Source organism: Ascidia mentula, chromosome 3 (genome assembly GCF_947561715.1).
Source record: "Ascidia mentula chromosome 3, kaAscMent1.1, whole genome shotgun sequence".
Classification (NCBI taxonomy): Eukaryota; Metazoa; Chordata; class Ascidiacea; order Phlebobranchia; family Ascidiidae; genus Ascidia; species Ascidia mentula.
This window is the reverse complement of record NC_138568.1, coordinates 21581815-21608198: the sequence shown is the minus strand read 5'-3', so window position 1 is coordinate 21608198 and position 26384 is coordinate 21581815. Positions and strand designations below refer to the sequence as shown.

The following is a 26384-nucleotide window of genomic DNA, read 5'->3' as shown; positions in this document are numbered from 1 at the left end:
AAGCAACTCCGGATACGGCGTTCAAGTGTATGAAAACAGGACGGCGAGCGTTCGACCTATGAAAAAATTCCAGAACATCGCGAGAAGTTGCTACTTATAGAATCACTGTTAGAGTTTTGAAATGCTTTGTTTCCTTTCAATAGAGACACCGTGGTATTTAAAGTGTTGCTCGACACCGAATAAGTTTCCGCGCAAAATCACACAAATGTCGTCATATTGCTGCGACTTGCGTTTCTTTGTGATGTTATCTGTTAATTTCAACACAGTTTTAATATTAGGTCAGGAAATTCTAGAACATCACGTGAGGTTCTACTTTAATGAATCATCGTTGGAGCTTTATGCGGTTTGTTTCCCTCAATAGCAAACGACTCTACGGTGACGTTCGGTGATTCAGACATTGAACGTAGTTACGGTAAATAATCTTTGGTGTTCGTCGGAATACAGCGCGGGAACATAATGTTAAGCCTCGAGGAAGTTCAAATGTTATACGCCATAGCAGATTATAACTGCAGGTACAATCGTAATATGCAGCTTTGATTTTTAAAGATTGCTTTTGGGGAAATTTTTGGTTTGTGAAATCGAATGTGGTTCGACTGAAACGAGGCCATATAGTGACGTAACAAGGGGGTGTTTGTGAGTGAAGTATCAGAAATCGCTCACCTTAGAACACGATACGAGTTACTTCTTTATTGAGTCCTGTAAGCGAGGGATTTGATTGTTTGGTTTGTTTTTCCTAATCAAATATAAGATGCTGATATGTTTCCCCTTTTCGTCGTGGAAACGAAACATTGGGACCAAGACAGAAAGTTATGATGAGTTTAGAAAGTACGACAAAATATTTAGAAGCAATTTTCCACAAGTTGTCATGCCAACCAACCATCACCTCTTGACAAATTTGGAAAAGTATTGCATAGAAAAGAAGATCCTGGCTCCCGGCAAACGAGTGGCAAGTTACAACTTTGAGGTGGTCAAGGGTTAAAAGTTGCTGTACAAGTTCATTGATATTGTTCAACACAGAGAAATGTATGAAGCAAGAAATTACTTCTTCTTCCGTTGCGGACCTGGTGAGAATCGAGATATTATCTTGCTCGCAAACCCAACTTTCAATCAACCTGGGAATGGTTTAATGATGACTTCTTCCCTCACAAGCCAACCGAACACATTTAAATACTTTCTTCAACCGCCAAAAACATACGAGATTCAAGGATTTCCGCATTACTTTGAAAAGTTTATGACAAAATCAGTTTGCATCAAAAACCAGAGAAATTTTAGTGGTAGATTTTTCGAGATCTCTGTTTTCTTGTTGTTCGAGATTGCCAGACGACTTGCTGATGGTGATGTCCACCAATCCATCCCTGTGTCATCCTGCATCTCCGTTTCTATGTTGAGAGTTTCCATGTCAGAGAGAAAGGAAAATGAGTTAGATGTATTTAGGCAGCTGGAAAAAGTTTTTCAAGGGGATTTGGATATGAGGAAAAATACAGCAAGAACCATCCTGAAGAAGTTGGTGCTGTCCGGAAACTCGAGAGGTGGTGATAGACGATAAGCGCCAATGTAAGATCTTTATTTTAAACAGATATATTAATTGTGCCTATTAGCATTCCCGGTTTCTATCTAAAAGAATAGCAAAAAGTGATTTTATAACAAAATAAAATCACAACAAAACTCAACAGTAAGCCCACTTACTTTCGAGTTTCCGACTAATATTGATACGTAAAAAGACAAATCCGTCGATCACACAGACTGCTTCCTGTCATTCGTGACTCGTCATTCGTGACATGTTCTCTAAGGTTGGCGTAGAAAACAACGTTTCCAGTAAAAATGTTTTTCAGGTTTTGATTTCCAATCGCTCGTTTCTACAAAATGCATATGGTAGTGTAACTGAGTCTATGCTGCCCGTCAAAAATTTCAGGCATTGAACTGGATACAAAAATATATTTAAAGCACGTTATATTTGTAACCTCATGGTTGGGTTAAAATAGGTTTTACGTGGAAGGAGGTACGAAGGAAGGAAAAGAAAAACTAATGAAACGACTCTTCAATCCAGCTGCAACCGATATTAAACAATGATGAACATAACTGAACGACAAAACAGTTTGTGAATATCCACAAACCATCTGTTAACATAAGTTTAAACCTTCGCGATTGAAAGGATAATACTTATTTACATTTATCGCATACTGTTATTTCAATGTGCAATATGTTTTTTTTTCTAATTTTACAATCCGTAAATGTGCATGTGTTAGCTTTTGCGATGTAAACTGTGTTTCGTTTTGCACCAAGTTCAATGTATTAATAAAGAGCACTTAGCTACTTGTACTTTATAATAGCGCTTTTAACTGTGTCGATTTTCATTGTGATTTCTTGTTGTTTTGCGCATGTATTACACAAAGAATTATTCCGTACTAATTTCACAATAAACACCGCGTTTCTGCTTATTTTTTTGTGTGTTTGCATTTTTGTGCTTTATTTAAGGCGTCATAAAAACTGGCGCAAGATGGAGGTATAGAGCAACAAAAAATTTCACGGGACATGTCACGACCAAAAACGGAACCGAATAGACGTTTTCAGAAAGTCGACAGGATTTTGTTGGTTCTTTGAAAACTTTTGTGTTGCGATCGTGCATAGAACTTTGTTTAAAAGTTTTCCGTTTTATTGTGAGAAATCTATGGATTAATTTCTCCGGCCATTGTAGCAAACATGCATTTATTGTCGTTAGGTAAAAAAGGCAAAAAATGTAAGGCAGGCTTTGTTTTTCTGGGATTCGGTTGTGTGTCTGGTGCAGTCTTAAAGTACTTTTCCGTCGCATTGTTTCTACAAAGTGTGAGGCTTGCGTTGACTATTTGAAATATACTTTACGGCGAAATATACAACTAGTAATCATTAGTCATATTTGCCTCAACAATTCGTTTTATATGGCTTAGCACCTTACACAATAGGTCAAATGTATCCACACTAAAGTGCAGTTAGAGTACAAAATAACCTACGTTTGGCAGCAAAGCAAGCTGCATCAGGTCATAGAGATAGAGCAGAGTTAACAGGAAGTTAACCGGGGGAAGGCGGAAGCAACGTAACATTTGATTGATCGGCAGTTTTTACCATTCGATGGCGTGCAATGGAGGCACAAGGGCGGACGTTGAAGCCTATGAATATTTACAGTCTGCTCAGGTCGGTGGTATAGAAACGTTTTAGCACTCTGAAAGCATTGTATTGCTTAGCTACCGAATATTACGCGCGATATTAAATTGTTGTATATTTCTGTTTGTTTGCAAGTGTGTTAGTTTGGGTTTGTTGTTATAGTTTGAATTTTTAGTTACTTTGCAAGAAAACGCTTTCAAATCAATTATTTTTGCAATGCACAATGTTTCGATCTGCAGTTGCAATTTTACATCTAGTCCAACACAGATAAATCTTGCAGGATGGAGTACTGCTGTACTGTCTGCAGCGCAATGATTCTATTGTGGCTTATTTGCTTCAATATAATTATAAATGTTGTTAAACGTTCTGCACGGCTCATTAAACTCTCCTTCAAAACTTTCCTGAAAATAATGTGTTTTGACGTGCATGGATTTTGCTTGGTTAAGACTGTATGTCTAATTACAAACTGCATTGTCGCTATAATTTGAGTCGAGCGTTCGGAAATATTAGTCTGGTATTCTTGGTTGGGTTTTGCTGTTGACAGACCTGGCCTTCAGAGACTGGCACGACAAACGTGACGACTGTGGGTACAGAGGAAGGAACCAATACCAATATTAGCTGTTGATTAACCGTGCGAAGGTTTGGGAAGGTTGAAAGGGTGGGAAATTGCCAGATACCAACTCAGATAAACAACAACATATACTGGTGACGTTTAGAGGTTACGTGACATTGAACGTGAGTTTGTAAGACGCTCGGTTTGTAGTTGAGATGACGTCACTCCCGTTGCGTTTAAAATGCATTATGGGGTGTTTTTTTGAATCTCCCGTCTTTTCTGAACATATCGGTAATAAATCAACATAAAATCGTGTCTGTTCATGAAAGAAAATTAGATTGTGAAGATAACAGACGTACTTGCATTTAACATACAGTTGACACCATAATAGTAACAGCTACAAATTACTTACATCGAAATATTTAACGAAATTATGTATTCTAATAATTTAGCTTTGGTTCAGCATAAAGTATCTGGTGAAACTTAAACTGTCGCCATGTCCGCTGATTATGATATGTTTAAGAAGTTTGACGAAGATTTCCGCGGCCAACTTCCCACGAAAGGAATCAAACCCGATCCATCAATACCACTTCCAAAGAATGTGCCTCCCAAAAATGTAGTGTCTAGATACAAGCTCAAAGGATGCAAGGGACAGGACTTACTTTACACGTTCATTGAAGTTGTTCAAAACAAAGAGTATGAAGATGAAAATTACTTTTTCATCCGCTGCGGATCTGATAAAGGGGATCGAGATATTATTTTGAAGGCCGTCCCAACTGGTAATCAACCTGGGAATGGATATATCATAACATCCGCTCTTCCAGATAAACCCAAAACACACATCGACTTTCTAAAGGATTATGCCGACAAATTGCGTGGGTTTTGTGATTATTTTGAAAGGTTTATGACAGAATCAGTCAACACCGAAGCCACCATGGGTAACAAGGATTGGTTATTCAAGTTCGCCGTTCTCTTGGTGTTCGAGATTGCCAGACGGCTTGCCGACGGTGATGTCTACCAGTCCATTCCTGTGTCATCCTGCATTGCCGCTTGTCTATTGAGAGCATCAGAAAACAATGGAGATGAGGTGGAAACAATAAAAAAGTTAATAGAAGTTTTTTGTCGGAAAGGGTTGACTGAAAGAGAAAATGCAGCAAAAGAAATGCTAAAAAGGTGCAGCGGAATTTCTTAACGTTGTTAGGCTAAACAACCCTCACCTAATTTTGTTCTGGGACAAACTGTGTTATTGAAATAATTTAACAGCTAGCGTATTTCACATTTACGATTTTACTTAACACACAACAGCAGGGTTTTGTTTGGTGAAAAATCGTGATAGTTATATTGGAGACCCTGCGAAATAAACACTCCTTGTTTTCAGTGCATTTTGAAACAAAATTAATATTTAAACTTAGCTGTCAACACGTCGTTTAATAATTAATAGCAAAACATTGTGTTAAAATGCACTGAAAAATGTTTTTTGCACCTTAATTTAATTTATTTCTTAACTCATGTTTAAAAAATGGTGTATGTCCAGTATTGATAATCGTTTCGTTACAACAGTGACACACAAGACCTCAAAGAAACAATCAGGCAAAAGATGAAAGATCTCTTCAATCCAGACTTTGATGTTGATGAACTTACTGCAGGCATGAGGGAAGTCGGCATAGGCAGTTCTGGTGAAACTTCAGGAGCAAACAGAAGCTCTTCTAAAGCGACCAGCAGCCAATCTAGAAAAACAAGAACCTAAAGAAATGATCAGCGAAACAAAAAATTAAACCGACATGAAAACCATAAAACACGTAATGTTTAGCATTTTAGCACCTGTATAATAACTTGGGTACCATCGACTTATTTCGAATAATCTCATTTCCTTATGCTTTTGTCTTTTGTACTCCCTCACCCGATTTTTTAATTAGTTTCAACACAAAATTTAATTTTTCTAATGTGGATTTGTTCATTTGCAAAATTCTGTAAAAACATGTATTGGCCCAACCAGAATTGTTGTTTAAACATTGCGTTGTTGGATGACAATTTTACTTGTTGTTACTTTTGTGTAAGTAGCTAAGTTCGCCTTTTAATTTGTGTTTGATGTGTTTACAAACAGAAGCAATGGCATTTAAATCTGATTGCATATTTTGCGTTGATATTAGTGGCATAATTTTGTTTCATTTTAAGCATTAAATAGTTATATACGTTGTAAAGATTTTCACAAGTTTTCAAATGAAAGTGTCTTTTATCGTAATTTACCATCGTTTATCGTTTTATCGTCATGCAGCGCATATTTTTGCATGTACTATACCTAGTGTAGATCAATTATACCCAGTTTGCTGTTCGCTGATTCTGCAAATAAACTGTAAACAAGCTTGATAAAAGTTTTGTGAATAGTTTTGAATGAAGCTGTTAGGATCTAGTCGTCTTAACCTTTCTACAGAATCCACGTTTTCCAGTTAAGCGAAATACTGAACTGAATGAGCTGAACAAAGATATTGGACCGCGGACAGAAATGGAAAACCCCTGATAACTCTTCTTTCAATCCGGTTGAGTGAAGAAGGCGTTAAAAACCGGTGAAGCGTTGAATCAGTCGGTTGTTATGCTGCAAATCAAAATGGTCATGTAACAACATATTAGGTAGCGTCGCTCGCCTGTAATGTACGGTCTATTTACTGGCGTATGGCATCACACCTGGTCTGTAATTGAGTTTAACGAAATGCTTGATTGCTGGTTTTTGCAACGGAGGAAACTTGGAGTCAGTCATGCGTGGCGAAATTCTTACCCACATTAACCTTGTAACAATGGACAGACTTTAAACAAAAACAACCAAACCAAAAATTTAAAGATTTTTAAAAGGTTTGTAACAAATAATGATATTTTTATAAAAACACAGCAGTTTTTGGTAATTACTGATTCTTTCCGCACCAAAGCAACAATAGTGAATCTCGCTTAAGATGAAAGGCGCATTTGGTTCGCAAAGTACTCTGGAACAATGCCCTTACGATCCACTCTTACTCATGTAGTAGTAACCAGGTAATATTACAAATTAATCCTTTGTACTTTGCGCAAAGCTCTACTACGCAAAAGAACAAAGCAATCAAGTAATTACAACAATAAGTTGAGTTCCAAAAGCCAACATTCCTGCCTTTGTTGTAATTGGAAACGGTTGTCGCGAACGTTTCGGAAATAATTTCCCGCGTGACTGAGTAAGCGTCAACTATTTTTAACCAACCCGGAATGTTCAGGTTGAGGTTTGACAAATTTCCACAACAACTGATTCGCACTGACGTAGGATCCGAATGATTGAAGGATTTAAAAAAATTAAAAGATTTTTATCGAGCAAATGCGCTTGTGACATGCCAATATAAACTAAAAAAAACAGACTGCGGTAAATATGGAATTTATGGTAAATATTTAGAAGCTTTACCAAATACAAAAGGTACGCATTATATTTCCTTTCTATTAAACTTTGAACAAATCAGAAATGCGTTGTAGAATTGGGAAAACTGGCTCTCTGGCATCACCATGTGGATAGATACAGTTATAAAGTTACACGTGTGGTTTCGCTGCTGGGTGTAGAGCTAAGGATATATTCAACCTGGTTTTTTTTGCATTGGCATAAAAATTTCAGTTACGAAAATAGCCAACACAAACATTTTGCTGAACTTCAGCGAAAAGCGATTTATTTCTAAGAAACTTATACAATGGTGGGTGAAATTGAAGTCTCAGACTAATATGGTGCGATATGTGCAGACGCCCCGTGTATTTTATCAGTGCGTTTTAGGAATGAGCTTGTGACCAAGAGAGCGTATAAAATCTTCTGGAGTCTCTCTCGGATTCAAGGACATTTAAAATGTCACCTTCCCGAAGAGATCCTTTTACATTGCGGATATTTGATCGGGTGAACCATTTAGAACCTCCACGCAAACTTGGGTACATTGTCCTTCTTACACCTGTTCTTCTGCTTAACAGAATAATAGCTTTGTTGTGGCTCATTACTATTTCGCACAGATGATAAACGCAGTTGAGTTCGAAACGTCTGCTGTTCAGTATGCTTAACAGCATAATAGCTTTGAACTTCTTTTTTAAAATAGTTAAAATAGTTAAGTTTTTTGCACCCAAAAATAGTGTTATAAATGCACCAACTCAAAAGGAAGGTTGCAGTTAACTGCAAAAAAAAACTAAACGAGGTTTATCAATTTTTGTTTACCATCGAATAACGTTGTTTGGCAAAGGATAAAACACGGTATCAAGTAACTCTGGAGGATGAGGTCGAGTTTCGGATAATTAGGTTTGGAATTTTGTCCAGAGGTGAATGAATCTGGCAGCCAGCGACACAGTCAAACCAACCTTTCTCGCAGAAATGTATTTTAGTGTCGAGACTTAGTAGGGCTGTAAGGTAGCAACAGTGTCAAAAAGTGCAACGTTCACAAATCTTGATTTCAAGATTTACTGCTGTAAATTGTTCACATGACACGTGATGTTTCGCTTTAACGCGTCACAGCGACAACTTTTACCTTTTCATAATCTTTGACCAGGAAGAAATGGTGAAAGGTTGTTTTCTAGCTGGATCACTGTGTGTAGAATTTTGCTGTAGATTGTATGGGCAGTCAGTGTACAAGGTTACAAACACGTGTTAAAGAGATCTTTTGCGTTTAAATTTATGTCTAGCTTAATCAAACACAGAATTGTTTAGTGCTACGGAACGAATGGGGGTGGGCAAAATTGTTCGCTTTAAAACGGTTTCTTTCCGTAAAGGCTGGGTTCTAAAACGTCATGTGATCTTCAATAAAAAAAAATGCACAAAGAACCTGGCTAACCGACATTGAATGGTAACCGGTCACATTTGGTGACGTAAGAAACTGACCTGTTTCAGTTCCGGTTTTCACAATTTGTGTTTATTCGATTCGAATTCGTAAAATTTGATTCGAATACCTCATGATTCAAGTTCCACTAAATCGTTTGCTTGTGCAAGTTGTTACTCTATCGTGATGACATAAACAAATTGTTCAACTGTTTACGCTAAAGCAGCCAAAGACTCTTTTGTTCGCAACAAAAGTTTTGATTCAAGCCCCCTGATTTAACTATTTCTGGTTCGGGAATTATAATTTACCGGTTTGGTTCGGTCCCAGTTGGAATAAACAAGCCGCTGAGACTGTGCAATTTTACTTTGGTTTGTTATTGCCTCAGTAAACGCATTTAAGGTTTTAGTTGTTTATTCAACTTAAACATTTGCTTTCAGAATTAAAACTATTTAGAATGACAAACCTAAATCGCTTTGAAGAAAAAGAATACGCGAAACTTAAGGACAATGACAACGAATTCCGGGACCAACTGCTTTCGTGTCTACAAATCAATGAAAACTTGCTGAATAACCTCAAACAGCATCTTAGTTCTCCTCCCAAAAAATTTAAATTAGCGGCTAGTTTCCATTTTGACGAAAGTAATGGACAAAACCTGCTTTACACAATGATTGAAATTGTGATTTTTGCACTACTTTCAAAGATATATGACCGAGTCAGTCAACACGAAAGGTCCCAGGGATTATGAAGGTCTTTTCTTCGAGCTCTCTGTTCACTTCGTCTTCGAGCTTGCCAGACGATTATTTGATGACGATGCATACGAGTCCATTCCTGTGTCATCCTGCATCGCCGCTTGTGTATTAAAAGATGAAATGCGAAAGAGAAATATTGAGGGTACGAAAGATGAAATGGCTAAAATATTGGAACAGCCATATACCAGCAAAAAAGATGAAATTAAACTGATGCAAAGGTGAATTTCAATACCTTTCATACTAAGTACTTTGTAAATAGCAAAGTAATTTGCAAAGGTTTTGAAAACGTTTTCAATGTATTTTTTTGGAAACGTTTTCAATGTATTTTATTAGTTATAAATAATATTTTTTTCAATAATGTTCACAACCTTTCGTTTTATTTAGCGTTAGTTCTTTAAGAAGAAGCCTGCTGGATTTAATGGCGCAGAATTTAATGGAACAGTTGATTAACATTTTTCGAGGGGATTTCGATGAAAGAGAATATGCAGCACAAGCATTGTTAATAAGGTATTGTAGCAATTTATCTTTAATTGATTGGAAATTAACCTATGTTACCTAACATATTGTTAAAATGTTGAAAAATCAGCAATTCGGTTGCAAAGCTTTCAACATTCGTTCACGGAATTACAAACAATACGTTTGTGTTGATTGTACCAAAGTATTGGATCATTCTCACAACAACAGCATTGCCCTTTGTATTAATTAAATGAACTTCTACTGCCTACATTTTAAGGATGTACAAAGACATCGTTTGTCCAGCATTGCTATGTATTATTGTTAGATTAACCCAGATGAGTGACTTTTTAACGCACATTGGATTTTGCTGTAAAAGTTGACATTCCCTAAAAAAGTTTTTTTTTTACCCGTGTCAATTGTTGGAACAGTTATTACAAAGCTGAGGACGATGGTAAAGAGTCAGCGAAGACGAAGGAACAAAGTAGGGAAAAACTGCAAAAGAAGATGAAGCATCTCTTCAATCCTTTTTATGAAGAAGAGCAAAGTTCCAGCAAGGAAAGTAAAGGGCACGAAGACATTCCTCAAAATTTTCGTCCTAACCAAAGTAAAGATTCGAAGCAGTCAGCAAGTATCGGTCAAAGCCTAAAATTAACCCCACGGAAAATCTTCCCAACCACACGAAACGTCAATAATCTTAACAACAAAATGCAGCTTGTCAGCAAAAGTTGCGATTCTAAAGCGACGAGCAGCAAAACACAAAATTTAGGCGACACAAATTCTCCGAAAACACGTGATGTGTTTTACTAAAGTAAATGTCCAGAATGACTACAGAAATCAGCCTGTGCACCCTCTCAAGCAATGCCTGGATTTAAACGAAATTTATCTTTTTATCGTTTTGTTGTCGTTGATCATGTACACGAGTAGTTGACTCGTGTCCGAGATTTTAGTCTTTGTGAATCCTGTAAATTACAATGTTTCAGCTTGAATAAAAATATATCAGGTATATTTTTAGTGCAGAGAAAAATAAGGACCACTGTTTTAAAACTTTTGGTTGTGGTAAAATCTCGCTAAATTCTAAAGAGAAGAAATGATTTTTGAAACACGGAAAGGTGTCGCTTTAATTTCAAGACCGTAATTTGCTGCAGCATTGGCATCGTCTTCCATGAGTTGTTGAAGAAAGTTTGCTGCCGAACCACTATCCAAAATAGCATGAAGTTTGAGTCGTTTAAATTTTTGACGGACCTCCGCGTCGATTTCTGTGGTCGTGGGGTTGCTGATTTTCTCTTTTAGAATTTAGAGAGTTGCAACTATGGATTGTTACGTTAATATTACCACCTAAAAAACACAGGCCCTAGGGTGCGCTACGGAGCTATAAAAACCTGACTTTGCAACACCTCTTTATTAGCTCCAAGTTGCAATAGATGGTCTGTCACGGCAAACTGCAACTGGATAGACTTCATTTTTAGATGTTGACAGGATTTACAGGCTTGTTGATGGTGTCAGTGCTATCATGGTTTTATTGTTGCAATCATAAAGTAAAGGGGACTTTAACACAGGGGTTGGCAGATACAATTGCATAAACCTTGAGTATAGGAAAGTTTTTAGGGCAACACCAATGTACGCAAGGGAAAAAGAAAGATGATAAAGATGATGAGGAGGAGGAGGAAACAGTAGAAGAAGAAGAGGAAGAAGAAAAGGATGAGCTCATGAAAAAGCTCCAGAAAATATTGGAGAATTACCTTAGAGATATGGGCATCCAGTGTCTTCCACAATGGCTTATGGGAAGTTTCAGAGCGTGGAAAGGCCAGGATTTACTAAAAATTTTCATGGAAATTGTCCAAAACAGGGAAAAGTTTCAAACAGGAAATTACTTCTTCTTTCGCTGCGGATCTAATGCTGGGGATCGAGGTATTATTTTGCTTGCCAACCCAACTCATGATCAGCCTGGAAACGGAATAATAATTACCTCAGCTCTTACAAACCAACCCAACAGTTACAGCTACTTTCTTGGCAATTATGCCTACCGATTGCATGGGTTCTGCAAGTACTTTGAGAAGTTTATGACAGAATCAGTCGACACCCCTGACTGCAGAAGCAACGAGGGTCGTTATTTCGAGTTGTCAGTTCTTTTGTTATTCGAGATTGCCAGACGACTTGCCGACGGTGATGGCTACCAGTCCATTCCTGTGTCATCCTGCATTGCCGCTTGTATTTTGAGCGCGGCACAGGAACTCCCACGGAGTGAGGAAGAATTGATAAAAGAGTTGGTGAAAGTTTTTCGAGGAAGTCTTGATGAAAGAAAAAATGCTGCAGACACAATGTTGAATAGGTACAATTGATTTCTTTATCGTTGGTTTTAATTTCCTTAACTAAGTTACAATTCATGTATTGATATGTAGCATTGAGTGTTGGAATTAGGAACTTATTGATTAAGGCAGACACTAAACGCATTTCATTGATAATCTTGATTGATTACAATAGTCACCTGGAAACCGGAGGAGGTGAAAATGAAGCGTTAAAACAAAAGAAGAAAGATCTTTTCAACATGGATGAAGAAGAGGAACTAGATGAAAGTTGGGGGAGCGAAATTGATGAACTCTCCAAAGATTTCGACAAGAAAATGTAAAACATGTTAAGATTTTGAGTGCTGGCATTTGAAAAATCTGAAAATTTATTATTTTATATCACAAACGCAATCAGACTAATTGCAAATTTCTGGTTAGCATTGTGTTGCTTAGCTACCGAATACTACGCCCGGAGTTAAATTGTTGTATATTTCTGTTGGTTTACAAGTGTGTTAGTTTGGTTTGCTATTATAATTTGAGTTTTGAGTTACTTTGGAAGAAAACGCTTTCAAATCAATTACTTTTTCTCAAATTTTGCGTTGTATTCATTGAGTTGCAGACAGCAGTACACAATGTTTCTATCTGCAGTTTCAATTTAACATCTAGTCCACCCCTATACGGTCACCACCCGCACTGATGAAATCTTGCAGGCTGGCGTACTGCTTTAATGTCTGCAGCGCAATGATTGCATTGTGGCTTATTTTTGCTTCCATATAATTATAAATGTTGTTAAACGTTCTTTACGTCTTATTAAACACTAAGGGCTTTAACCCTGAAAATAATGTGTTTTGACGTGCTTTGATTTTGCTTGGTTAAGACTGTGTGTCAAATTACAAACTACATTGTCGCTAATGTTTGAGTCGAGCGTTCGCAAATATTAGCCTGGTATTCCTGGTTAGGTTTTCTGTTTACAGACCTGGGCTTGGGCCAGAGACTGGCACGACAAACGTGACGACTGCGGCTACAGGGGGCGGAACCAATTCCAATGTTAGCTGTAGATTAACCGTACGAAGCTTTGGGAAGGTTAAAGAGGTGGGAATTTGCCCAAAACCAACTCAGATAAACAACATCATATACTGGGTCGTCATTAGTTTGTTTTGGTTTGTGAGTTGTTTGCTGACAAACTCGAATCACGTGGTTAAATCACTTGATAATATTATGGGTTATCATCAGGACGGGCCTTAGAACTTAACGCAAATAATTCTGGCCACAAGCTCGTGACCACCGTTATGAGAATTTCGTTGCACTTTGATCAAGTTTACGTGTTTTGCTGAGAGTTTAATCCTTGTCCTACCACCAATATTAAGCCTACTTGCTTGCATTGCATTTTGGTTAGCGTCTTTTATTACGTTCCATAATAAATCGAATTAGAGCCCGAAGCTCGTGTTAGAAAAAAACATAGCTACTTTTACCCAACAAGTCAATGCAAGATTTTGTACTTACTGCTTCACAAAAATATCATTACGTCATTTTGTTGCAAGTTTTAGTTGAAGTCATGGTTAACATGCGCACGGATTATCCCTGACGGAATAATATATTATTGCGTTATTATTGCGTTTTACACAATTAAAAGCAAAGAACGTCACAAGTAAAAATGTTTTCAGGATTTGCTTTCGAATCGCTCGTTTCTACAAAATGCACATCGTAGTGTAACTGAGTCTACGCTGCCCATTAAAATTTGAGACATTGGACTGGATATACAAATATATTCAAAACGCTTTATATTTATAACTTTTTGGTTGGGTTAAAATAGGTTTTACGTGGAAGGAGGTACGAAGGAAGAAAAAGAAAAACTAATGAAACGACTCTTCAATCCAGCTGCAACCGATGTTAAACAATGATGTACATAACTGAACGACAAAACAGTTTGTGAATATCCACAAACCATCTGTGAACATAAGTTTAAACCTTCGCGATTGCAAGGATAATACTTATTTACATTTATCGCATAATGTTATTTCAATGTGCAATATGTTGTTTGCAATTTCACAATTCGTAAATGTCCAGCTTTTGCGATGTAAACTGTGTTTCGTTTTACACTAAGTTCAATGTATTGAAGGGCACTTAGCTACTTGTACTTTATAATAGCGCTTTTAACTGTGTCGATTTTCATTGTGATTTCTTGTTGTTTCACGCAGGTATTATACAAAGAATTATTCCGTACTAATTTCACAATAAATACTTTATTTCTGCTTATATTGCTGTGTGTTTGCATTTTTTGTGCTTTATTTAAGGCGTCATAAAAACTGGCGCTAGATGGAGGTATAGAGCAAATAACATACCACGTATACTGTGGAGAATTCAAACGCCCGACCCATATACCAAGAAGAAAACCTGATCGGGATTCGTGACCAGTCTCTTTTCTAGCTGCAAATGACACTGTGACAGGTCACGACCAAACGAAACCGAATAGACTTTTTCAGAAACTCGAAAGGACTTTGCTTGTTCCTTGAAAACTTTTGCGTTGTGATCGTGCATAGAACTTCGTTCAAAAGTTTTTTGTTTTTTTTGTTTCCACAAGTTTTATTTGTGCATTAATGTAAAGTCAGCTGGTTTCTTACAAAGGATTTCGCCCACATAGTTATCGTCATTTTCATTACTTCGCGGTTTATGAATATCTAAACGACCTTTCGCTTAACAACCTTGTTTTGAAACAACAGTTATCTGAAAAATGGGGGAGGAAAAAGTGCAGCACTGGAACAAAAGAAGAAAGAACTCTTCGATGAAATCGAAGAAGAAGGCAGTGTTGACGGAGAAATTATTCAACTTTCTCGAGACATCGCAAAACTGCTTTAAGACAAGATCTGAAGCAACGAGATGCAAACCTGGATGAATAAAATGAACCCAAATTTATAAAAACCATTGAAGCTGTGTACTCAACATAATTACAAACAGAATATATTTTTCGTGTGTCATCAAACGCACCAAAGCCTTTGCCCTCTAAATATTAGACGTGTATCTTTGTGTCCGTTCTGATATGTTCCGTTACATATGCGTAACACAAGCTTCGATCTACTTATGTATATAAGATGAATTGTATCTTAATCAGTGTAACAAAATTTATGTAATAGCTAAGTTACGTTGCAATTAGAAATAATGTTGTAGCACTGTTACGGGAAGAAAGCTGTTTGTTTAAGTGTACATGAACTTAATGAATATACAGTTTAATTTGCTAAAGTAGTTTTTCATTACTTTCTTTGAAATAAAATAAAATGCATTCATCCAAAAATCTTTTTCTAAAATGGGAGTTTGACATTTTCATGGCAAAGGAAAAAAAACTTTTTAAAAAACTTCCTGCGCAAAATTGTCGGTCCTATCAAAAATTGTACTTGCCTTTGTTGAATGGCTGTTAAACCTTTGTACATAGCACAATGGGTTTTATAACAGAGCCTGTTATTTAACAACGTGGGTCTCGAACTGGAGGGTACAGTGAGCGACAAGTTATGGAAAATATCTTTACATAAGTCGCTGAGAGAAAGTGGCTTTCATCCATTTTGTCCGCAATGCTACACTCTAACCTATCGAACATCTTTTCTAGGAATGTTATTTGGCAGTTTTGGCAGAAGACGCTAGGTGCCGAGAATCCTTTCAAACTGTCGAGCTCTTTACCGTTACCGGGCCAGTTGGGACTTCCTTGCCATTTCCTGTTCGGGATTACGCTGTCGTTAGTCGACGGTAAAAGGGCTAAGAATTTTCTCGTAAATATCACGGACAATAAAAAGGACTGGATCCGTTTAAGTGTCCCAACTTCGCTTTGTTTCGAAAGTTATTTGCATAATGACGTCGACCACACGACGTGCCGGCATGAGTTTACATATTCGAAGGATTTGGGGGTCGGGCTGTTACGCAATTTCACTTTTCACTACAGGAGCTCAGTGGTTTCACGGGGTATATTGTGGTCAAGATACACTGGTGCGCAAGCGCACAACTTGCCAGGCAACCTTCACATATACGTAGGGGATCTCTACCACCGTATACCCCCCGAAACCACTGAGCTCCTGTAGATCAGTTGGTAGAGCGTTGGGCCTGGTTACCCCAGGGTCGCGAGTTCAAACCTCACCGGGAGCTTGCTCCCACTTGTCAGGAAAAAGTGGCTGATCCAACTAGGCTGCAATGCCTGGGCTGCCAAGCCTGCAAACCTAATGATCGCGATACGATAACTGTGATCGCCAAGCAAGGACCTGCGCAGTGGGGCGGACCTGCGCAGTGGGGCGATCCTGCCAATCATGCCATTGCATGAAATATTACTGCGTTGTTTACATTTATCGCATAATGTTATTTGAATGTGCAATACGTTGTCGGTAATTTCACAATCCGTAAATGTCCATGTGTTAGCTTTTGCGATGTAAACTGTGTTTCGTTTTACACTAAGTTCAATGTATTAATAAACGGCACTTAGATACTTACTTTATAATTCCGCTTTTAACAGTGTCGATTTTCATTGTGATTTTTTTGTTGTTTCATGCAGGTATTATACAAAGAATTATTATGTACTAATTGCACAATAAACACCGCGTTTCGTTTTTTTTTTTTTGCGTCATAAAAACTGGCGCAAGATGGAGGTATAGAGCCACAAAACATACCACGAACAGTGGAGAATTGTCCCTTCTTATTTTAACCCGCCTTAGAGACTATGTAAATGAAAAGTTTTATTCCGCAAAACAAGTATACGAATATTATGCTTCAAAAATTAGAAAACCCCCAAGAAAGCAGCAAAATAAATGGGCAATCACCACCAAATTGATCCTAACGGAAGCCCAATGGCACTCGTTATATATAAATAATTTTAAATGCACCCTGGAAACGAAATTAAGATCTTTTCAAATTAAAGTAAATTTGAGGGCATTGGTAATGAACGACGTTTTATTTGGCTTCGGACTGGTTGACACGGGTGAATGTGTTTTTTGTGGACTCGAAACGGAAGCAATTTATCATATATTGTGTATGTGTGTTAATGTTGCAAATTTTTGGGAAAATGTTAGTGCATGGCTAGATTAATGGAAAAAATTGTTATCACCGATCAACTTAAACTTTTTGGTACAGAAAATGGAAGGACAAATCGGGAAAAACTAATCAATTTAATTTTACTAATAGCAAGATTTTGTGTTTACAAATGTAAAGTGGCCAAAGTGCAACCCTGTTTTACTATGTTTCGACGGCAAGTACAACAAGTTAGAGCAGCAGAAAAAAAAAACTGCATTAAGAACTAATAAAGTGAATGAATTTAAATTGAAATGGAATACTTTGTAATTTAATATTGATTTGTGTATTAGTGTATGTTTCTTGAGCTCGAGTTTTGTTTCTCTTTTCTCTGTCATTGTTGTAGTTGTTGCAATAATTCTAGCTACAAATGACACTGGGACAGGTCACGACAAAACGGAACCGAACAGACGTTTTCAGAAAGTCGACAGGACTTTGCTTGTTCCTGGAAAGCTTTTGTGTTGCGATCGTGCATAGAACTTTGTTTAAAAGTTTTTCGTTTTAATGTCAGAAATCTATGGATTATTTTCTCCAGCCGTACTAGCAAACATGCATTTATCTTCGTTAGGTGAGAAAAGGCAACAAAAGTAAGACAGGTTTTGTTTGCCTGGGATTATGTTGTGTGTCTGGTGCAGTCTTAAATTACTTTTCCGTCGCATTGTTTCTACAAAGGGTGAGGTTTACGTTGACCATTTGAAATATACTTTGCGGCGAAATGAACAACTAGTAATAAATCAAAATAAGTCATATTTGCCTCAACAATTCGTTTAACATGGCTTTGCAACTTACACAATAGGCCAAATTTATCCACACTAAAGTGCAGATAGAGTACAAAATAACCATCATATAAGAGTGACATACAGTGTTGCAGCGAGGCACATTTTTTTCAGCTATAACAAATTAATAACCAGTAAATATTTGAAAAAAATGTTTTTTTTCAGCTTGAATACATATTGCATGGCTATATCACCATTGTTACATGACAGCTCCCCAGGGATTTTAGTTGTATGCTGTCTATGTTAATTATTGACAAAAGAAAATAGTGTTTACTTAAAAATGCGATTTGCCTCAGTTGTTTTAAGTTAAGCACTTTGACATTTTCAGACTAATGTTTTTGTGACTCAGTCAGTTGGTAACCGAACTTGGTGGGTTGACACTGCTGTATGCGATCAAACAAATGCTTGCAGTTAATAAAACCTATCGTTTGTATCTGGGTTTGCTCTTTATCGGTTACGGGCAAATGTGGACTAGTCTGGTCGTGTCACTTCCTGTCCCGGGAAACGCAGTCGTTTGTTGGCGTTAAACGTTCCGAATTTGCTCATAAAAATCTCGTTAAAAATTTAAAATGTGTTCCAACTCCGCTTTGGTTCGTAGGTTAATCGCACGAAGTGACGAAATAAATGAACAAATTTGATGGCATTACTGGCGGGGATTGGCAGTCTCGATTCGCAATGTTTATTGCTCCATAATACGTATCATTGAGTATGTCTTTCAGGTAATGCAAACATAACATCTGTTGAAAGACTAACTTTGCTGTGGCAATTCTGTGCAGGTTTCAACAGTCGGGGTTTGCGTGACGAAATAGAAAAACATCCCGTTTCTGGTGCCTTAATATGTTGAATGTTGGTGCATCTCGTAAGTAATGAATTTACAAAAAGTTGAGACGCCAGAATTCCCAGAAGGTAATCAACGACACATGAACAGCATAAGCCCGATCAAGAATATTTATATGGCATTAATGTACAGTGTTATCCGATGAGAAAACCAAAACATCACAGAATCCGAAGCTCGTTAAAACAAGGAGTTATTTTGGGTAGAAACATAAGAATGAGTAAATTGGAACTGATTTGCCCAAAATTGAGATTATGTTGGCTGTGTACTAGTTTTCCCCATAGTAGGTTTTTGTATGGTTAGAGTATGTGTATTGTTAGCAATGTATGTTCTCCAGTAGACTTAATTGTTCACGTGGATTATTCCTTGTGTCTTACATCTTTTCAGCAGCTATTCTCCTTTTCAGCGCCATTGCCCTATCACATACTCCTTCGCTTTGGATAAATTGCGCAAGAATGTGGTGCATTACGTCAGATACACGTTGTCCAGGTAACGGAGGGCACAAATTATGGATTTTCATCAGTTAGTTCGTTAGTTGGTTGTTTATTTTTGACATGCAACACGACTGTTTTCTTTTTGCTGTATGTGACATCACCTCTAAAACCGGTCGCACAATTTGTCTAAATGAAATCCGGTGTTAAACATTTGAATGAATAAAATTATCACAAACTTTAGCAGAGGGATCGCAATCGTAAAAGTACAATGGCATAATAATCACTGATATTAATACCAAAGGTAGAAGACCTGAGAATGCAGAGTTAACAGAAAGTTAACCAAGGCGGAAGCAACTCAACAATAGATTGATGGGCAGTGATTACCATAAAATGGCGTGCAATGGAGGCATAAGGCTGAAGCATATGAAAATATTTACAGTCCGCTCAGGTCAGTGGTATAGAAACGTTGTCGCATATATATGAGCAAATGGAGCTTATGATATGATTTCTGTGAGCTGCATACAGACGGCCACTGTTTCGACATATAAGCTCTTTGTTTTGGTGACAATAGGCGACAACACTATCGGTTTTCAAGCGGTTACTTGCCCATTGTGTGCTCTGTGGTTCGTTCCCGGTATGTCGTACCTGTAGTTTGGTTCCTAACGACGGCGAATGTAAATTCACCACAGTGGAATAGCTTCTTTCTAGTTAGTTTGTCGGCATGACCAACTTCATTCACCAGCTGCACTGATGAGACCTGGCAGGTCGAAACTCCGTTTAATGTCAGCAGCTCAATGAATGTTGTTCCAAACGTTAAAATTAAAACGTTGATCTACGACAGTTTGCGAATATGTCATGGCCTGAAATTTGGCGCATCTACCTGGTGTTAATATCGATGGGAATATAAGTGTTTTCTCACTAAAAAAGCAAAATTTTCACGTGAAGTAAAGACCACATGTTCAAATTTTGAACTCCTATTAATGAGCATGATGTAGTAGTGGTGCAACATGGTGCGCCTGCTAGTTCGTGGTGAACAATTTACCAAATTTTATGAGAATACTAGTGTTGATATTTGAGTTTACAAACTCCTGTGAAGGAGTAAGTAGTTTCCTGGTGTTTACATTAGCGGGTTTTTGTTTAAACTTCTGTGGCTTCGTTGAGGTAACGTGGTTGTTGTTTGTCACAACAAAACACCATCATGATACTGTAGCAGCAACCGGGCAAGTTCGGACAATAGGGTCGATATAAGGACAAGTTTGTGTGTTTTCCACAATATATATTGCAAGCGAAAGATCAGATATCACAAAATATCGGTAAAGAGTTCTTAAACTAAACTACTAGATTGTGGGATGGCTGTTAGACGAGGAAGCCCCAAATTTCCTTTCGGCCATTCAGCGATCGGTTGGGTTCCCAACTAGGTAGACTTGGCACGAAATATTAACTTTATTTTAACCACAGAATTTTTTAGTCGAAACATTTGTTGCTAGTTGGTTAAAAGGAATTGGATGGCCAGAGTAATTAAATGTTACGGCGTTTTGGGGTCTCGTAAAATATGGCCTGGGCGAGTCTCGTGGAAACGAAACATTGGGACCAAGACAGAAAGTTATGATGAGTTTAGAAAGTACGACAAAATATTTCGAAGCTATTTTCCACAAGTTGTCATGCCAACCAACCATCACCTCTTGACAAATTTGGAAAAATATTGCGATGAAAAGAATATCCTGGCTCCTGGTAAACGAGTGGCAAGTTACAACTTTGAGGTGGTCAAGGGTCAAAAGTTGCTGTACAAGTTCATTGATATTGTTCAACACAGAGAAATGTATAAAGCCCGAAATTACTTCTTCTTCCGTTGTGGACCCGGTAAGAATCGAGATATTATCTTGCTCGCAAATCCAACTTGCAATCAACCTGGGAATGGTTTAATGATGACTTCTTCCCTCACAAACCAACCAAACACATTTAAATACTTGCTTCAACCGCCAAAAACATACGAGTTTCAAGGTTTTCCGTATTACTTTCAAAAGTTTATGACAAAATCAGTTTACATCAAAAACCAAAGAAATTTTAGTGGTAGATTTTTCGAGATCTCTGTTTTCTTGTTGTTTGAGATTGCCAGACGACTTGCTGATGGTGATGTCCACCAATCCATCCCTGTGTCATCCTGCATCACCGTTTCTATGTTAAGGGTTTCCATGTCAGAGAGAAATGAAAATGAGTTAGATGTATTTAGGCAGCTGGAAAAAGTGTTTCAAGGGGATTTGGATATGAGGGAAAATGCCGCAAGAAACATCCTGAAGAGGTTAGTGTTGTCCGGAAACTCGAAAGGGGGTGATAGGCGATAAGCGCCAATATAAGGTCTTTGTTTTTAATAGAAATAATAATTGTGCCTATTGGCATTCCCGGTTTCTGTCTAAAGGAATAGCAAAAAAATTAAAAATCGCAACAAAACTCAACAGTAAGAAAACCTACTCCGTTTCGAGTTTCCGGCAAATGTTGATGCGAAAAAAGACAAATCCGTCGGTCACACAGACTGCTTCCTGTAGTCATTCGTGACATGTTCTCTAAGGTTGGTGTAAAAAAGATTTTCGCCTGTGCAAATGGTCGTGTGGAAGGAGTCATATATCTCCTGAATAACTGAAACTAACTCTTATTTATCAGAGCGCATATAGAAAATAAATGCTGGCCCCCAATAACCTTGAAGTTTTTTCTACAGATCCCTAAATCGTTTTACACAAGTAAAAGCAAAGAACGTTACAAGTAAAAATGTTTTCAGGATTTGCTTTCAAATCGATCGTTTCTACAAAATGCACATCGTAGTGTAACTGAGTCTACGCTGCCCATCATAATTTGAGACATTGGACTGGATATACAAATATATTTAAAACGCGTTATATTTATAACTTTTTGGTTGGGTTAAAATAGGTTTTACGAGGAAGGAGGTACGAAGGAAGAAAAAGAAAAACTAATGAAACGACTCTTCAATCCAGCTGCAACCGATATTAAACAATGATGTACATAACTGGACGACAAAACAGTTTGTGAATATCCACAAACCATCTGTTAACATAAGTTTAAACCTTCGCGATTGCAAGGATAATACTTATTTACATTTATCACATATTGTTATTTCAATGTGCAATATGTTATTTTTTCTAATTTTACAATCCGTAAATGTCCATGTGTTAGCTTTTGCGATGTAAACTGTGTTTCGTTTAACACCAAGTTCAATGTATTAATAAAGGGCACTTAGATACTTGTATTTTATAATAGCGCTTTTAACTGTGTCGATTTCCATTCTGATTTCTTGTTGTTTTACGCTTGTATTACACAAAGAAATATTCCGTACTAATTTCACAATAAACACCGCGTTTCTGATGATTTTTTTGTGTGTTTGCATTTTTTTGCTTTATTTAAGCCGTCATAAAAACTGGCGCTAGATGGAGGTATAGAGCCACAAAACAAACTACGTACAGTGGAGAATTGTCCCTTCTAGCTGCAAATGACACTGCGACAGGTCACGACAAAACGGAACCGAATAGACAGGACTTTGGTCGTTCCTGGAAAACTTTTGTGTTGTGATCGTGCATAGAACTTTGTGTAAATGTTTTGCGTTTTATTGTGAGACAGCTTTGGATTACTTTGTCCGGCCGTTATGGCAAACATACATTTATTTTCGTCAGCAAAAAAGGCAACAAAATTAGGGCAGGCTGTATTTGCCTGGGATACTGTTATGTGTCTGGTGCAGTTTTGAAGTACTTTTCCGTTGCATTGTTTCTACAAAGGTTTGCGTTGATATTTTGCAATATACCGCGAAATGTACATCTAGCAATCATTTAAAAAAAGTCACACTTGCCTCAACAATACGTTTTGTGGTTTTGCACCTTACACAATAGGCCACATTTATAACCCTGTTTGCGCGTGGCGATGACGCGCGCTAACCGACAGTTGTTGATAGCGGCCGGATGTCAATACGCGTATTGGCCGTTGTCGTGTCGCGTTTCCCGGTGTCCGCCTGAGTTTTCTACCGGAGGTTGAAGCTTGCTTTAATTTGAACTTTACGTCTTCGAACTGCAAGCATCGGTGCAGTTAGGGTTACTTACGTTTGGCAGCAGTGATAGCTGCAGTAGGTCATAGAGATAGTGTAAGGGATTACAAAAACAAGTGTAGTTGTGCCTGCTGGACATAGGTCAACATGTAAGGGCATGTGATAGTTCATCGAAATACAGTTTTTCAGCTATAATAAATTAATAACCAGTAAACATGTGAAGCAAATACAAATGTTTTTTCCGCTTGTATACATATTGCATAGTTGTATAAGCATTGTTACATGACAGGTCGCCCGGGGTTTTACTTTTTAATAAAAAAAATAGTGTTTACTTAAAAATGCAATTTCCTTAGTTGCTTTTGGTTTAAGCACTATGCCTTTTTTAGACAATTGTTCTAACTCGGTCAGTTGGTAACCGAACTTGGTGGGTTGAGACTGCTGTAAGCGATCAAACAAATGCTTGCAGTTGATTAAACCTATGGTTTGTAGCCTGGTTTGCTCTTCACCGGTGCCGGGCAATTTCGACTGGTATACGCGTGGCACTATACTTGTTTTGGGGAAGGCAGTCATTTTTCTGCGTTATAAGGGACGAATTTGCTCTTAAAAATCCCGTTAAACAATGAAAAGTGTTCCAACTCCGCTTTGGTTCGTAGGTTATTCTCACGATGTGATGAAATGAATTTACAAATTCGATTGCATTACTGGCGGGGATTGCGTATTGGCCGTTGTCGTGCTGTCGCGTTTCCCGGTGTCCGCCTGAGTTTTCTACCGGCGGTTGAAGCTTGCTTTAATTTGAACTTTACGTCTTCGAACTGCAAGCATCGGTGCAGTTAGGGTTACTTACGTTTGGCAGCAGTGAAAGCTGCATAACATCTGTTGAAAGACTAACTTTGCTGTCACTCGGTGGCAATTTTGTGTAGGTTTGAACAGTCGGGGTTTGTGTGACGCAATAGAAGAACATGCCGCTTTTTAACGTGCGTTATGTAGTACTTAGATGGGTTAAAATGATTAATCGTATCACAAATGAAACCAATGAAGTGAAAGATCTTGTGAAGAAGCTTACAACATACCAACAGGCATATCCTGGAAACAGAGGAAATCATTGCGTTCCACGACAACTTGTGAAGATATATAATTGTGAAGGGCTGAAAGGGAAAGGATTACTCAAAAACTTCATTAAAATTGTCAAAAACAAAACCCCACAGCAAGCAGAACGTTTCGAAAGAGGAAACTACATCTTCTTTCGCTGCGGATCCGGTGGGAAACGAAATGTTATTTTGCTTGCCAACCCATCTGTAGACCAACCTGGTAATGGTATAATCATTACCTCCGCTCTTACAGACCAACCCAACAGTTACGTTTACTTTCTCCATAAAGATCATAGGGTGAAATTGCGTGGATTTTGTGAATATTTTGAGAAGTTTATGACAAAATCAATAAATACCAGAAGTGACAACGAGGATCGGTTTTTCGAGTTTTCAGTTCTTTTGTTGTTCGAGATTGCCAGACGAGTAGCTGATAATGATGTCTACCAATCCATCCCTGTATCATCCTGCATCGCCGCTTGTATTTTAAGAGTAAAAATAACTAAGAAAACAAAAGTACAGAAAAAAAACGAAGAAGATATCATAGAAGACCTCATTAAAGTGTTTCGTGAGAAGAGTTTTTATGGAAGAGAAAAAGCAGCGAAGGAAATGTTAAAAAGGTAAAATTTAATAATTCCTCCATACGCTAAGTCCTTAAACTTAACTTTATTTCTTGAAAAAAATCATTTGTGTGTTTTTATCGTGTAAATTAAAACTAGTTACACAGTCTGTAAGCTGAAGACAGATGGGCACTGTTGAAAAGACTTTGTAGTGAATATATAGCCAACGCCATCCGTTGAGCACCAAACTAGGTGCATCCTTACAGAGAAAACAAGGCGGAAACAGTATAAGGCCGAGCAAAGGCAAAATCAATAGTGCCGCCAGTGGTGTATAACAAAACATGAATATATAAACAAAATCTGCCGGCAGCTCACAGAAATTTCATAATAAAGGTTACAAGTTACACATTTCTGGGCAATACTTTTGTTGAACATAATTGAAACTAATTTTTTTAATGAAAAGCATCCCTGAACAGTTTTTCATAGTTCAGTTTTCCGAATTTTCAATTCGTCGTCGTTTTCATGCATTTTATTTTTGAACGACATTGGCAAGATTTCACATTTTAAGCGATGCCAGCTTGTAATCTTAACCGATAATAATTGCAGAAACAACCATTTTTTCCACGATTGCGTTTTTTTACAACAGTTACCTGGAACCTGATGGAGGTGAAAATAAAGCGCTGAAACAAAAGAAGAAAGAACTCTTCCATGAAATCGAAAGTCCTGAAGGAAGCGAGGAAGAGGAAGTTACTCAACTCTGTCTGGACTTCTCTGAAAAACTTTAAAACAAGGCAAGATATGAGGCAACAAGATGTAATGAAATAAATCAACCCAAATTTCCTGATGCTTGAAGCAAACGCAGTAAGGCCATTGCCTGTTGAATATTCGACCTAAACTTTTGTCTCCACACTTATATCTAGTAATATTCCATTCAACTTGAGTTGCTCGAGCTTCCATATGTTGATGTAGATTGGATCGTATATCCATTATTTTATTGCCTACTGTAAACAAAATTTCCTCATTATAGGGAAGTTGTTTCTGGAGTTGCGTTGCTTCACAATCTATCCTTGCGCTTGGTGTAAAACTGTTATGTGAAGCTAACTGTTTGTTTAAAGCGTAAAAGAACTTGCACTGAGTACATAGTTAGTGTAGTTCGCTGTGGTATATTTTGTTAGTAGATGTTTGTGAATGAAATCATTCGCTGTTTTTTTTTGTAGAGATTTGTGAATGAAACTCATTTAAATCAAATCATTTTACAAATGTTCATGTTTCGAAAGATTACAAACAGGCGAAATCTATTTAAATCTTGGTAGTAAAACCTCACTGCTGTCATAACTTCGTTTTGCCTCTTTAGTGCTACTGTAAGACCGTAAATAGCAGTCCTTTGTTTATAGCGTGGCCAGGCGAATGACGGACTGCGCGAGCAGGCTATGTTACGAGCTAAGGCTAGCATGGGCGTGCCGGTTGCTGCCTCCGAGGTACGTGCAAATTCAGCACTTGTTGTTTTTTGTCTTGTGCAACATTTTTAAATGTTTTGGAGGTCTGAAATACCATTGCGGTTTTTATATGGGTTGCTGCAAATTGTTTTTGATAAAGCCTAGGGATCGCCTTAACTAACAAGAGTGGAATTTC

General features: G+C 37.7%; 4 protein-coding genes across 4 annotated transcripts in view; all 4 read left to right on the top strand.

The window, feature by feature from the left end:
- The window catches only part of LOC145894880 (uncharacterized), a 45094-nt gene extending 39086 nt beyond the window's left edge, over positions 1–6008 (top strand). Inside the window, exon 4 of the mRNA XM_082983548.1 lies at positions 5414–6008. The gene's annotated coding sequence lies outside the window, so the exon portion shown is untranslated. The remainder of the gene's footprint in view (positions 1–5413) is intronic.
- On the top strand, positions 4159–5438 carry LOC145895951 (uncharacterized). Its single transcript, XM_082984720.1, has 2 exons — positions 4159–4864; positions 5252–5438. The coding sequence occupies exons 1-2, from the start codon at positions 4188–4190 to the stop codon at positions 5436–5438; spliced, it is 864 nt and encodes a 287-aa protein (XP_082840846.1). The 5' UTR covers positions 4159–4187.
- Positions 6009–20536: 14528 nt separating the features above from the next.
- LOC145895260 (uncharacterized) lies at positions 20537–22400 on the top strand. The gene is made up of 2 exons (XM_082984033.1): positions 20537–21361; positions 21985–22400. Exons 1-2 carry the CDS (start codon positions 20568–20570, stop codon positions 22070–22072), a joined length of 882 nt encoding a protein of 293 aa, XP_082840159.1. The 5' UTR covers positions 20537–20567; the 3' UTR covers positions 22073–22400.
- A 1633-nt stretch (positions 22401–24033) lies between these two features.
- On the top strand, positions 24034–25771 carry LOC145895192 (uncharacterized). The gene is made up of 2 exons (XM_082983958.1): positions 24034–24812; positions 25399–25771. Exons 1-2 carry the CDS (start codon positions 24067–24069, stop codon positions 25535–25537), a joined length of 885 nt encoding a protein of 294 aa, XP_082840084.1. The 5' UTR covers positions 24034–24066; the 3' UTR covers positions 25538–25771.
- Positions 25772–26384: the final 613 nt, after the last annotated feature.

Bases quoted from the DNA above. Each gene is read 5' to 3' on its own strand.
- LOC145895951 (XM_082984720.1), top strand. From the start codon at position 4,188: ATGTCCGCTGATTATGATATGTTTAAGAAGTTTGACGAAGATTTCCGC. The intron at 4,865-5,251 runs GTGCAGCGGAAT...TCGTTACAACAG, and splicing joins GCAAAAGAAATGCTAAAAAG to TGACACACAAGACCTCAAAG.
- LOC145895260 (XM_082984033.1), top strand. From the start codon at position 20,568: ATGGCCAGAGTAATTAAATGTTACGGCGTTTTGGGGTCTCGTAAAATA. The intron at 21,362-21,984 runs GTTAGTGTTGTC...GGGTTAAAATAG, and splicing joins GCAAGAAACATCCTGAAGAG to GTTTTACGAGGAAGGAGGTA.
- LOC145895192 (XM_082983958.1), top strand. From the start codon at position 24,067: ATGCCGCTTTTTAACGTGCGTTATGTAGTACTTAGATGGGTTAAAATG. The intron at 24,813-25,398 runs GTAAAATTTAAT...TTTTTACAACAG, and splicing joins GCGAAGGAAATGTTAAAAAG to TTACCTGGAACCTGATGGAG.